This window comes from Dreissena polymorpha, chromosome 12, assembly GCF_020536995.1.
Source record: "Dreissena polymorpha isolate Duluth1 chromosome 12, UMN_Dpol_1.0, whole genome shotgun sequence".
In the NCBI taxonomy this organism is placed as follows: domain Eukaryota; kingdom Metazoa; phylum Mollusca; class Bivalvia; order Myida; family Dreissenidae; genus Dreissena; species Dreissena polymorpha.
The window spans coordinates 60,044,539-60,059,049 of record NC_068366.1 but is presented as its reverse complement, the minus strand read 5'-3'; the positions used below and the strand labels follow the sequence as shown (position 1 = coordinate 60,059,049).

General features: G+C 36.3%; 2 protein-coding genes and 1 long non-coding RNA gene across 10 annotated transcripts in view; 1 reads left to right on the top strand and 2 right to left on the bottom strand.

The window, feature by feature from the left end:
* The window catches only part of LOC127853319 (MORC family CW-type zinc finger protein 3-like), a 382,815-nt gene that overhangs the window by 240,337 nt on the left and 127,967 nt on the right, over positions 1–14,511 (bottom strand). The gene's annotated exons all lie outside the window — the stretch shown is intronic.
* Positions 1–14,511, top strand: part of LOC127853318 (golgin subfamily A member 6-like protein 2) — a 128,633-nt gene that overhangs the window by 25,277 nt on the left and 88,845 nt on the right. For all 8 annotated transcript variants that reach the window (XM_052387739.1, XM_052387735.1, XM_052387737.1 and 5 more), the window contains 3 exons: positions 3,034–3,154; positions 4,402–4,576; positions 7,825–8,246. In XM_052387739.1, coding sequence (XP_052243699.1) covers positions 4,428–4,576; positions 7,825–8,246 — 571 coding nt within the window. In that variant the 5' untranslated portion in view covers positions 3,034–3,154; positions 4,402–4,427. The remainder of the gene's footprint in view (positions 1–3,033; positions 3,155–4,401; positions 4,577–7,824; positions 8,247–14,511) is intronic.
* Positions 10,933–12,324, bottom strand: LOC127853326 (uncharacterized). Its single transcript, XR_008036568.1, has 3 exons — positions 11,941–12,324; positions 11,331–11,496; positions 10,933–11,045 (listed from the first exon to the last, which is right to left on the bottom strand). It is a non-coding gene; the product is annotated as an uncharacterized LOC127853326 (long non-coding RNA).

Sequence of the window (14,511 nt, the reverse complement as noted above, 5' to 3'; positions counted from 1 at the left end):
CACAAATGACCACCACACCCTAACACTATACCCCCCCCCCCCCACCCCACCCCCTCCCCATTTATTTTTTTTTAAACGGTTAAAAAACAAAACTATTTATTTTGATTATTTTATGTTTGAAATACCGTCCAACCATCGCACCCAAGAATCCCCCCACCCACCCCCCCCCCTCCACCCACCCGAATCCCCCCCCCCCCCCCCCCTAAATTTTTTTTTTTTTTTTTTTTTTTTTTTTTTTAAGATCATCTCACAAATTACCACCACACCCTCACACTATACCCCCCCACCTCACCCCCCCCCCCCATTTTTTTTTTGAAACGGTTAAAAAACACAAATATTTATTTTTATTATTTTATGTTTGAAATACTGTCCAACCATCGCACCCAAGAATCCCCACCCCCCCCCACCCCAATTTTTTTTTCCTTTTTTTCGCATTTTTGGAAGATAATGTAATAAATGTCCACACACCCACACAATGCACCCCTCTTCACTCCACATTTCCCTCCTTTGTGATTGAAAATGAGAGTCCCTTCACCTTTAAAAAGAAAATAGATGAGCGGTCTGCACCCGCAAGGCAGTGCTCTTGTTTTTAAGATTACCGTAAATCCACGAATATAATACGCACCCCCGAGTTTGGTCAAAATTTATCGGTAAAAATTGAAAATCCGAGTAAAATACGCACTTAAAAATCAGTGTCCGAAATCGGCCATTTCCGAAAAAAATTGTCAATATATTTTTGTGTTGTGAAAATAGCAAATCAATTTGGTGTTGTCAACAATCTGTTTCACAGTAATACCCCAGTATATTGATCGGGATGTGTTATAGTGCTGTTGTTATGACAGTTGCATAATAAATATCTCTGTCTATTGTTTATATTACCATTGATTGTTACCGATAACACACAGGCCCCTTGCTGACATCGGGGTCAAGCAGTCATAATTACAAAAGAAAGAAGCAGAGACGTTGTTTTTTGTTTTCACATTTAATTCAATTTGACAATATTCGGGACGATAATAATTATAATAATAATAAAGTAATAAGAAGACAAAATGGTTTCTTCCGTTTTTATAGTTGTCTAAATGAATTACTTTTCTGAAGTGTTACACACTCAATACTTTAATATAACTTAAAATACAATTAAACCGCTCGTGTTTTTCATGATCTCTTTAATTAAAATACGCTGCTGTCATTAAGGCTAGTTTGGGAGTAAAACACAAATTAATTAATTATCACCTTTCACTTTAATTCGGCAATCGGCAGACAGGTGTAATAGACTCTATTAGCATCATAAAACTTATTATTTAATTACCACTCTTTACTTCAGATATGGTAAATATGCGGTAGAAAGATAAATAGTGGTCAGCTAAGAAATATTTATTTACGGGTATTGTCAGGTTTTTTTTTTTTTCATTTGCTAATCTCTTTATACGATTTAGCGTCCAGTCGCTATTTTGTAGGCAGACAACGATATTAACTGTGTATTCAAATTATATACAGTGTCTGCGCATGAATTACCCAATATTATCCGATAGCTCCTCCCGTTCTCATGTTTCATTCGACAACGTCATTTCATGTGTAAGCGAGCTCAATGTTGATTGGCCAGCTACCATGCGCACTTCAATAACAATAAGGTCAAGCGATGTCTCATAATCGGATACAGACCGGGTTTTGTTTACTGTTCGAATTGCGAACACTTTCATTAAAACAAAGAGACAAAACCAGTCCGATATAAATGGCGGTTGTTTTCAATGAAATTTAACTAGATTTTCGCATTTTCACAAATAAGATTGTTATTGAGCCAAATTCTCAATATTTTCGCAAATGACTCTAATGGCGAACGACAGCGCGAGCACTGTTGCACCCCTTTGATGTAATGGTGTAGTTCAAAATGGCTGCCGCGAAGCTATTAACAGCGATTAAGTTGAAAATTTGCACAGGAAAAAATTTGTTCTGCTCTAAACTCGTATATTATACACACCCCCTACTTGAAGAAAAAATCGGCAGGTAAAAAAGTGCGTATTATATTCGTAGATTTACGGTATACAATTTTTCAAGGGATTTACTGCCATTCATAAACACATTTTTTTGGGCGGGGATATGAATGCATCAAAATTTCTTGCTGATACTTAAAAAAGAGAAGTTATAATAATAATCTATGACCCAATCTCTAATAATTTATGACCCAAACTTAACTTCTTACATAAAGTTGTATGCACTGGGCCTATGACAACAAACATTCATCATCTTAGTGACAGACTTAATCTTAAAGAATAGCAAGTGGTCATCATGACCAGAAGGTAACATGTCACTTTACAGGTATTTGTATTAAAAGTTGAAATCCAAGTTTGAGAATTGGATCTTTAGCCACCTAATGTAATTTTTCTATGCTTACTGTGCCCCATTCTGGGAGATAATACATCTACCTAAAGTGTTATCCCAGATTAGCCTGTGAAATTTGCTCAGGCTGATCAGAGATGACACTCCATCATAACTGACTTTCATTTAGAAGAGACTTCTATTAAATGAAAAATTCTATAAAAGCAGAAAGGCTTATCTGGAACTGTTCTTTACGCAAATGCATTCAGCAGAACAAGGCGCAATTGTGAATGTCAAGGGAAGGTACCATTCACTATCCATTTCTCTCTCAGAGTTTTCCCACTGTGTTGTAGAAGAAGCAGGGAGCCAGGTCATCCCTAAGTGTAGGTGCTCAGAGCAGCCTGAAGTTCTTGGAAATCTGGGTTTAATGCATGTGTGTTGTCATTAGCCTGTGCAGTTTGCATAGGTTTATCAGGAACGAAACTTTCCATCTAAATTTATTTTTGTTTGGAAGAGACTTTCATTAAATCAAAAAATTCCATTAAAGCTGAAAGTGTTGTCTTGATTAGCCTGTTCTGACTGCACTGGCTAGTCTGGGAACTTTATGCAAATGTATTAAGCCTAGTTTTTCCAGAAGAAGCTTAATTATGTATGTTAAGGTTTGGCACTTTTTGTTCACCTTCCATTTCTCACTCAGAGTTTTCCCCTATGTTGTAGAAGAAGCAGGGAGCCGGGTCATCCCAGAGTGTGAGTGCTCAGAGCAGCCTGGAACCAGTGGGGGGCAAGATCGAGGCCCTCAATGGGAAAGACAAACCCACCAAGCTGCTCAATGGAGACAGTACGTCCTCACTTTCTGTGATTAAAAAATCGAGCCTTTATCTGCGGAAACTGGGCTAAATGCATGAGCGTAAAGTTTGGTAACAGATTAGCCTGTGCAGTTTGCCGATGTCTTTCATGGATGGTACTTTCCGCCTAAATTGGAATTTTGTTTAGAAGAGATTCCTATGAACAAAACATATCATTTAGTGGAAAGTATCGTCCTGGATTAGGCTAATCTGTGATGACACTTGATGCACACGCATACAGTCCAGTTTTCTTAGAGACCAGCTCAATTGTATTATTTCTGTCTGGTATATGGGTGTATATAATGTAATACTAGATTTATATTTTGTTAGAATTATGGCCCTTTGTCTGTTTCTCCACTTTAGATTATATAGATCAATAATTGTGCCTGATTAACTCTAGTTACTGCTTGGCAGTTTTTATGCCCCTGGCAGGGTGGCATTAAGCAGTCGAACTGTCTATCTGTCCGTCCAGCATTCAGTTTTCAGTAGGTTTAGTATGCAATTCTTTCAAATAATTAGCTGATTTTTGGTATGTGAGTGTACCTACATTACCTACAGATGAAGTGTCAGTTTTGTTCTAATTCATTGATATTTAGGCAAAGTTGGACTTCTTTTCTCTAAAATAGCTGCTGTGCAGCTTCAAAGCGCAGTAGGGGCATTGTGTTTCACAAACGCAGGTCTTGTTGCTTAAACTTTCAGAGTTGAATGTGTAGATCATCAATATCAAAGGTATTTGTACTGCAATCAGTTACAGCTATTTGTCTTTTTGTGCTCTGTAGAGTATATACTTTATTTGTCTGCGCCCAAAGCATGCATTGTGGGAGCATCATTGTCCGTGACACATTTATTGTAGAAATGGCTTTTCATTGATCTTAAGAATATTGTTTTTCTTTTGGTAAAAATGTTTGTGACTTGACTATTTGCATTCAGATACATGTATCCCAGACATAAAAATTTTTTGTTGATGTTAATGTTTATCTTTAAAACTGAGCGATTGCGAACGAAAACTGAGCTAAATATATGTGTGTAAATTGTTGTCCCATATAAGCCCGTGCAGTCTGCACAGGCTCATCAAAGGGGACACTTTCAACTTAAATGGAATTTGTCGTTTAAAGAAATACTCTGCTGAACGCAAACCATGTTAATGTGTAAATTGCTGTTCTGATTAGCCTCTGCAGACTGCACAGGCTCATATGGGACAACACTTTATACACATGCATGAAGTACATTTTACCTACAGAGAATGGTCCAGTGAAAGATAAAGACATGAAGAGGTCCAAGTTGACAGAGAAGACGTTGGAGAAGTCCAAGTCTGAGGAGAAGGTGAAGGTCACTGCCGGAGCAGAGTCCAGAGCTGGTACAGAGTCCAAGAAGTCAGCCAGTGAGACAGATAGAAGGGAGGAGGCCACAGCAGGGTAGGGTTGAGTATCAACATCAGGGGTGTCAATTGTCAGGATTATTCCAGAAATCCGGACTTGAGCTGTCCGGGGTCAATTTTGAGATCAGCATAAATTCTAGTTTTTTAAAAGCAAATTTCATCGGATCTTCACCAAATTTGGTCAGAAGTTGTGTCTAAATGATATCTAGGTCAAGACTAAATATGGGTAATGTCAGGTCAAAAACTAGGTCATGAGGTCACTTTGTGCATTTCAAGCATTTAGCATGGTGTCCGCTCTCTAATTGAAGTAGTTTTCATCCGATCTTCACCAAATTTGGTCAGAAGTTGTATCTAGACAATTTCTAAGTCAAGTTAGGATATGGGTCATGCCGGGTCAAAAACTAGGTCACAGGGTCACTTAGTGCATTTCAAGGATTTAGCATGGTTTCCCCTCTCTAATTGAAGTAGTTTTCATCCGATCTTCACCAAATTTGGTCAGAAGTTGTGTCTAAATGATGTCTAGATCAAGTTCAAATATGGGTCATGCTGGGTCAAAAACTAGGTCACTAGATCACTTAGTGCATTTCAAGCATTAAGCATGGTGTCCAAAACCTTCAAACGGGCGTATCTTGTGACAGTTTGGCACTCTTGTTCGTTTATTAATGTCTAATTGGTTAGCTCCCGGCACAGACATGAACAGTATTTGAAGAAACTTCTTTGCTACTTTCTGAAAATCTTACAATTCTACGAAATGTTGCAAATGCCTTCCATCTTAAAAATGCTAATTATTGATAAGCAAAGTAAAGCACTGCAATATCATATTGTAAAACATATATTTACCAAATTGCCTATTGATTGCGTGTTTGCTAGGTTACAAGATACTGGTTTTCATTTTCTGCAGTTAAACAATATGCATATTTTATTTCATGTGCAAAAGACGTAACTCAATATGTTTTCGTACAGTTGTTTTCGGATACAGTATTGTTTGTCAATTTTAATTTATTTTTAACGTTCTTTAGAACATTTTTATACAAAGACAAATGCACATTCAGTGTTATGTATGGTCTGGTATATAATATTTTGCACTTTACTCGCCAGAAATTGTAACAAAAACTTAAAAGAACAATAAGCTAGGCCGCGGGAGGGGGGGGGGGGTCTGCCCCTGTTGGGGACCTACAGCCTCAGACTCCAGGCTTAATTTCCCGGTTTTCAAATTTGTGACTATTGACACCCCTGTGACATGTAGAAGATGTTGTGTGAAGGGGGCATAAGTATGGAGATGTAGTTGATCGTTAATGTTGTGATAGGAGGGAGGATGTCACAGCTTTGTGAGAGGAACGAGTAGTGAGATAAGGTTAACGTTGTGAATATTTTTAATGAAGCATGTTTAATGAAGGATCAGTATCCAATGGGTAAAGTGGACTTGAACTGTTATCTGGGAAAACAAGGCTTAATGCACCTTTGTGAAGTGTTGTCGAAAATTAGCCTGTGCTTTTATTGTATTTTTCGTTTGAAAGAAGTCTCTTTTAAAAGAAATCTTTATTTGGACAGTGTTATCCCTGATCAGTGTGTGCAGACTGCACAGGCTAATCTGGGGTGACACTACGCACATGTATTAAGCCCTGTTTTCCCAGAGTGTGGATCATATCTTTGAGGAAGCGGTAAAAGGAAGCGTTAGAATCTGGCTCGAGTGGATCAAGGGAACTAGCATTGTATTTAACATGTTCAATCTTCATATTATTAATAAATGTTAAGCTAAAGGAAATTATAACGCAAGTGTTACATTCTTCCTCCTCTACCATAAGTCTAGCCCAAGCTTCGTTCTTAGATATGCGCCTTACTCATATTTATTGTTTTAACTACCTTGGACATTCATTTTTGTTGCTCAATCTTAGTCACACATTAAATTATATTCTTCTAACAGTTAACCTTTGGGGGCTGTAGATTAACACCAGGACCATCAACCTCTTTGTCTGTTTGTCAGAATTTGGATTGTGAGATTTCTCAAAAAGTACTTAAGTGATTTTGATGAAACTCAGTATTTGGATAGGAAACCACATAAGAAATATGCATATCATTTTAGTTCTGGTCCCAAAAACGTTTCAGATGCCATGGTTACAGAGTAAAAAAAATCTGGATCTGGTTCCTTCAAACAACTCAAGAACAACTCAAGAAGTACTTAAGCAACTTTGATGAAACTCTTTACCTGGATAGAAAGCCATATTGGGAAAAAGCATAACTTTCAGTTTGTGTCCGAAAAAGGTTTTGGTTGCCATGGTAACAGTGAAAGTAAAATCTGGATCCTAAAACAACTAAAAAGTACTTAAGGAATGTTGATAAAACTCTGTATGTAGATGGAGAGTCATATAAGTAATACACATTTTAGATCTTTTTGTCTGTGGAAAATATGAGGAATATGAACCTTCTTTCTTTTTTGTTCTGAAGAATTGCTTTGGTTACATAAATAAGTTAAACTTAATTGTGGATATTGCGACAACTCAAAAAGTACTTCAGCTTAGTCTGACAAACATAATCTTGGTGGCCACTTTTGTTTTTTTAGTGACAAAACTCTTCATAGTGTAATTAATAACACAAATGTTAAGTGTAGTAAAGACTCTATCTTTTTATGTCCCCATTTTGCAATAACTTTTGCTATATTGAAGATAGCAACTTCATATTTGGCATGCATGTGTATCTCATGAAGCTGCACATTTTGAGTGGTGAAAGGTCAAGGTCAAGGTCATCCTTCAAGGTCAAAGGTCAAATATATGTGGTCAAAATCGCTCATTTTATGAATACTTTTGCAATATTGAAGATAGCAACTTGATATTTGGCATGCATGTGTATCTCATGGAGCTGCACATTTTGAGTGGTTCAAGGTCAAGGTCATCCTTCAAGGTCAGAGGTCAAATATATGTGGCCCAAATCGCTTATTTTATAAATACTTTTGCAATATTGAAGATAGCAACTTGATATTTGGCATGCATGTGCATCTCATGGAGCTGCACATTTTGAGTGGTTCAAGGTCAAGGTCATCCTTCAAGGTCAGAGGTCAAATATATGTGGCCCAAATCGCTTATTTTATGAATACTTTTGCAATATTGAAGATAGCAACTTGATATTTGGCATGCATGGAGCTGCACATTTTGAGTGGTGAAAGGTCAAGGTCATCCTTCACAAGGTCAAGGTCATCCTTCAAGGTCAAACATCATATAGGGGGACATTGTGTTTCACAAACACATCTTGTTATGGAGCTGAACTTGCACAAATTACTTTACATTTCAGGCAAGATTTAGACAGGGTTAAAGTAGATGCAAAATCGGAGAAAAAAGACGACAAGACCAATAAGAAAGATGACAAAGTTGTGGTAAAAGAGAAAATAAGCAAGTCAAAGGATGACAGGGTCGATGGTAAAGTCAAGGTAAAGAAGGAGCAGGACACTAAGGATGACTCTAGGAACATTGTCACTCCCCTGAAACTGAAGGTTAAGGTCAAGGAAGAAAAGGTGGAGGAACCCGAGGGCCCAAAGATTGAGAGGATGGAGAAGAGGGGCAAAAGTAAGGAGAGGGTGTCCGAGGGGCAAGTCAGGGGTAAGGGGGACAGGGAAGGGGACAGCCATGACGGGAAAGTGAAGTCAAAGGAGATTAAGGAGAAAGAAGAGGAACTGCAAGCCAGACTGGAAAGAATCAAGAACGAAAAGTCACGAGGTTGGTGGAGTAATAACTTTCAATGCAGTTTTATAAAATTAATTGTTCCATTATGGTTGTATTGATGCTTACATGTTTTGTTTTAATTTCAAGTGAGATTTGAAAGATGGTTCAATATTATGTTCAAAATTCTGACAATGGTGGAGCCGGTAGGGGACATATATTGCTTGGCAATAGTCTTGTTTAATTTCTCTTTGCCTGTTACGTTTTCAATTGCATTTAAGCAGACAAGATTTAAATTTGTATTGTATACAAATAGAAATTAAGTGAAACATGTATCGTAAAACTTGTCAAACCTGTCAATGATTCAAAAGATAGCAAACACATATTATAACAGCAAAAGAGCTAAGAACACTGATAAACACATGCTATTATTCCCACCTTTATTTGCATCAAACAATAGATAATCACACTCAACCTTTTAAATGCCATAGAAATGGTTAGCCGCTAAATAGATTAAAATTGGGCAATTATGCAATCGGCACAAATTGCGCTGCCATGCTTGAATTTCAAGGAAATTCTTGAGACCGAAATTGAAGGTTGGCGAAAAAACGAAGCCAAGACCCACCTGGGTTTTATTGGTATCAGTGTTGTAACAGAGCGTGTTATTTTGGAGTAACAGTTTATTTAACAAGTCTTTGGATGTAAAAAAATATTGTGTTTAAATGTGTTTATATTCAAGTCAGTTCTTGTGAATTCTCTTAAGTGCCTGTTTGACACATTATTCTATCATGTTTAGACCTTGTCAGACCTTATGCTACTTGTAAAATTTAAACATTTCTTGTCAGGCATTTTATCTGATAGGCTCCAATGTTTGTTAGGCAACATTTTTTTTGTTAAGGTTTGTCTGACAGTTTTCACTGAAGCTACTAAAGTATAACCTTTCCCACTCAGAGGCAATGTGAACATATGCAATATTCAACCAGAATAAAACTAGAAGAGCATGCAAGTAACTCACAGTATGTTCAGGTTTTTGCTGGTTGCTGCACAAGTATCTCATAGTTGGAAAGAAAGCCTTTAAAACTTGACTCTATTTATAAAGGTATTTAATAACATTTTATTTTCTAAGAGACTACAAACAGGTTAAAATATATATATGAGTTGTAAAGGGTTAACTGTTCTTAATGCATGTCGTAAAATTTTTGGTTTAATTTAAGTCTCTTCTGAACGAAAATCCAGTATAGGCGGAAAGTGTTGTCCCTTATTATCCTGTGTGGACTGCACAGGTGCATCTGGGATGACCCTTTATGCACATGCATTAAGCTCTGTTTTTAGCTCACCTGAGAACAACATGGTGAGCTTTTGTGATCACTTTTTGCCCGTTGTGTGCCGTCAACATTTGCCTTGTTTACTCTCTAGAGGCCACATTTATTGTCCAATTTTCATGAAATTTGGTCAGAAGATGATATCTTGAATGAGTTCCAAAATGGTTACGTTTGCTTGAAAAATATGGCTGCCAAGGGGCGGGGAATTTTCCTTATATGGCTATAGTAAAATCTTGTTAGCACTCTAGAGGCCACATTTATTGTCTGATCTTTATGAAACTTGGTCAGAAGATTCATCCCAATAATATCTTGGATGAGTTCGAATATGATGCCGGTTGGTTGAAAAACATGGCCGCCAGGGGGCGGGTGCTCAGTTTTATGTCCCCCACCACTATAGTGGGGGACATTTGTTTTTGCCCTGTCTGTTGGTTGGTTGGTTGGTCTGTTGGTTGGTTTGCGCCAACTTTAACATTTTGCAATAACTTTTGCTATAGGCTCACTATTTGGTAATGGTCAATTTTGGGTAATAAAATAATGAGAATAAAAAATATTCATGAGGGCCATTATTTCTGTTCCATATGATTAACAAGTATTTTAGACATCAGAAATCGTTATCAGAAAGATAATAATATGGATTGTGTTACCATGACAACTAGTTAAATTTTCGTATGTGATGGGCTTTATATGGACAGGAAAATCTCATTGTTGTCTTTTTCTTAAAATAAGTATTGAGTGAAACAAAAAAATAACACTTATGATTTTTAGCAGATTGAAATTTCTATATTATTTCATAGTTTAAAGTAAACTACGTTATGTAAAATCTTGTATATTCCACATATAGAAACACCCATGAACAACAAATTAACTGGGCATTTTCCGTTTATTCTTTCTCCAACTTGACATTATACAAAGGGTAATTTAAGTGTTTTCAAACAAACAAATATACATGTTCCTTTCATTGAATGTAAAAACTAATTACCTTCTTCTCTTTTCTATAATTAAAAATTATAAAATTAATACTGGTGTGATGGACGTTATGTTGGACAAATATAGCCTGTGATGGACGTTATATTGGACAGGAATTACATGTGATGGATGTTATTATGGACAGAAATTACAAGTGATGGACGTTATTTTGGACTGAAACTTCAAGTGATGGACGTTATTTTGGACTGAAACTTCAAGTGATGGATGTTATTTTGGACTAAAACTACCTGTGATGGACATCATTTGGACTGAAAATACCTTTGATGGACATTTAAATGGTGTCGGTCACCCACTGCTTAGTGCTAGTAGGTTTTAAATATATTAGCATGGTAAAGGGTGCTTTGCATATACACAAGAACCATAAGCCAAGCCTAAACACAATGGATCCTTGGGATTCCAACTACTGTATATCTTTACAAAGAAAAAAGTACACATTTTAATTCAAAGTAAAATTTATTCAAACTATTAACACAGCTTTCAGATTCAAAATGTCAGATGATGATAACGCCATCTTGCTAGCCATCTCCACCCGCTTGTCATTAGAAGTCTGAAAACAAAATCAATGACAATCATTTAATTTCATAATTATATTTACTGCTATCGTTTATTTGTGATCAAAATACAATTATGAACCTATATCAGTCTGCATTTCGTCAATTTTGTTCCTGTACCAAACTTCGAAACAGGGGATTAAGCAGTTAAAATTATATAATTAAATGCAAGGTAAATTTATTCTAACCTTCAACTGCAAAACAAGACCCTAGCCTAAAGCAGGCTACTATGATATCACAGTTTTGCTCTGAAAATGAACAATAAACATGATCCACTGTACCTTCAAACGCGTAGAGGAATCTGGATCCACAACAGACTAACTCTGGTGGGTGTAATAGACCGGCAACGTCTTGTAGCACTACTACATGCCTGGTCTCTTGCATCTCCCAGTGGTTGGTGCGACCCCGCTTTCTCTTGAAAAATCTGACCCATGGCCATCCATCAACCTTAAAAAAATAATTTATAACTGATTTAATTAACACTCATGATTAAGAGCTCAATTTTATTCAACTTATTTAATATATTCTATATGAAAAAGATAATTGCTGGATGTATCCTTTACTTTTACATAAAATAGTAAGGTTTAATGAATCAAACCAGAACTGGTCTGCTATGAAGTTTTTGTTGCATTCTATGCTTCCAAATGATAAATTTCTGACTTTATTAAAATCTCACTGTGCGCTTTCTGCAACAAAGAGGTGCATTTCTTTCAAACAACAAAATGAACAAAAACATGTAAGTACTGAAACCAAGTTTTCCAGACTGGTAAATTTTGCTGGTAAAAATGCATTTATAATTCTGATATAGCTATATTTTCAGGATTCAATGTAAACTTTGAAGAAAACTTGTTTCAAATGAACAAGAACAACCATTGAACTTTGTCAACTCACTACTGCAGGATACTTTTCAGTGCCATGTTGAACAAAAATATATGCTCCATCTTGATAACTCATGCTGCAGAGAATTATAATAAATGTTGGAATACCATTTTTATAGCATTTTATTTAAAAAAAAAGCAATCATAATTATGAATGTATCAAATGACTGCTCTTGGTAGCAGTGACTATATAAGCATGTTCAGACAGTGACGTGGTTATAGTAACAGCAACCACATAAGGTAAGTTGTCAGTGCATTTTTATGGCAAGTAAATATAGATATGTAGAAGATTTGTTTGACTATGAAATAACTAAGAATGTGTTGGTTATGCTTGAACCCGTGACCTGATAGTTATCCAACAATTTAAAACAAACTGTACCAAGAATTGATTATAATAACCTACCTTAGAGTCTGTTGCTGTCCTATACCTGGTATACTTGTACCGTTCGTTTCCTGGTCTTCTAATCTTGCATCTAAAATATAACCAGAAATTTGGACAGAGCAAATAAATTGTGTTTGTGGAATTAAATTGGAGGTTGCTTTACAGGTATTGTTTGTTTATGGATTTACTTGAAAATCACACTGTGTGATAAATATGTGGTTAATATATGGCTGGCGTGTGTCTTGTTGCCATAATGGCTTATACCATTTCTTGATTGTGATCGTTTCAATTATGTCATTTATGCATGTTTATTAAAAAAAATTAGATTAGAATCATATTGTTTTGTTCTTTTCGTACTCAATGCAGTTAACATTAGGAAAACAACGTTTTTTTCTACACAGTAACGCACCAACAACGTCCGTCAAAAAATATACTGTCCACATATTACGTCCGTCACGCAAATATGTGTTATCTGTACCATTGAAAAGATTATTGTCTCTATAAAGATGAAAAATACCTTCCTCAATAGGAAAGATCGTAAAATAATATTAATGGTGGCATATTTATCCAAAGATGATTAAAATACTTGGATTTTAAGTTCAATTTGATGTCTTCACTAACGTCCGTCACATATAATCCGGTCCAAAAAACGTCCGCCACGGCATATTACGGTCCAATTATTACGTCCGTCATAAGTTTTTGGTCCTAAAATGACGTCCGTCACTCATCATTCTGTCCCAATACTACATTTAAATCTCGATAAATCGTCGCACACAAACTAAACAGCCGTGAAAATTACGACGGTCGATGAAATATAATGGACATTCGATAATCTTGTGAAATTGGGGCTTAGCAATGAACAAGTACCAAACAATTGACAATATTCAACAATATTTGTGACGCTCGTTAATCAGTTACGGACGCAACTTACCGGGACGGACGAGGAAAGCGACCGCGTACTCGCCATCTTTGTTTCTTTCTGTTGTTTTTATACCGATGACGTCATACATATTTGCGCGTGCGAATTGTTTAAACTCCCGCGCATTAACAATGATGAATACCACTCGATATATGTTGATTTCTAACACTCGTGTTACGGACGTAGAAGTTGGACGGAATTCGTGGTAGTGTTTGGAAAGTTCGTAAATTTAGACAATATTATGAATATATTGTTATATTTCCAATTGAAATCGTTGTTGTTTAATGTAATGTTTAACTAGTTGGCTACTGTTTCACCGACAGTTTATGCATTAGAGACGAACTTTTACTTTGGAAATTCAGTTATGTTGGACAGGAAATAATAACGTCCGTCATGCAACCAAAAATTTAAAAATACTAACAATATTTACAAGAAAAACATTCAATCAGTATGGTAGACTTAATTTCGATGCTTTAATATAATAAATTTCTGCACTTACCATCCTTTAGCTGCTTGTCATCCACCACAAATAATCTTGAGAAAATCGCCACCAAAAATCTGTTACCATCCACTGCAGCAAAATGGCGCGATCAGCATGATAATTTCATCGTTTTTTTTAAAAAGTAAGCAAATCTCACGGTTCTTGTTATCATATGTATTGGAGAAGACATATATGTTTGGAAAGTAATTCATACTTTTTGGAATTTTTGTAATAGTTGCTCCATATGATGACATGGATCAGACCACCCTAGCCATCATCTAATATTGACCATTACCAAATAGTGAGCCTATATTGAAGATAGCAACTTGATATTTGGCATGCATGTGTATCTCATGGAGCTGCACATTTTGAATGGTGAAAGGTCAAGGTCATCCTTCAAGGTCAAAGGTCAAATATATAGCTTCAAAGCGGCCCAAAAGGGGACATAGTGTTTCCGACAAACGAATATCTTGTTCCTTATATGGCTATAGTAAAACCTTGTTAACACTCTAGAGGCCACATTTATTTTCCGATGTTCATGAAACTTGCTCAGAAGATTTGTAACAATGATATCTTGGATGAGATCAGAAATGGTTAACCTTTGCTTGAAAAACATGGCTGCCAAGGGGCGGGGCATTTTTCCTTATATGGCACCTTTGCTTGAAAAACATGGCTGCCAAGGGGCGGGGCATTTTTCCTTATATGGCTTTATATAGCTATAGTAAAATCTTGTTAACACTCTAGAGGCCACATTTATTGTGCAATCTTAGTGAAATATGGTCAGATGATTCATCCCAATAAT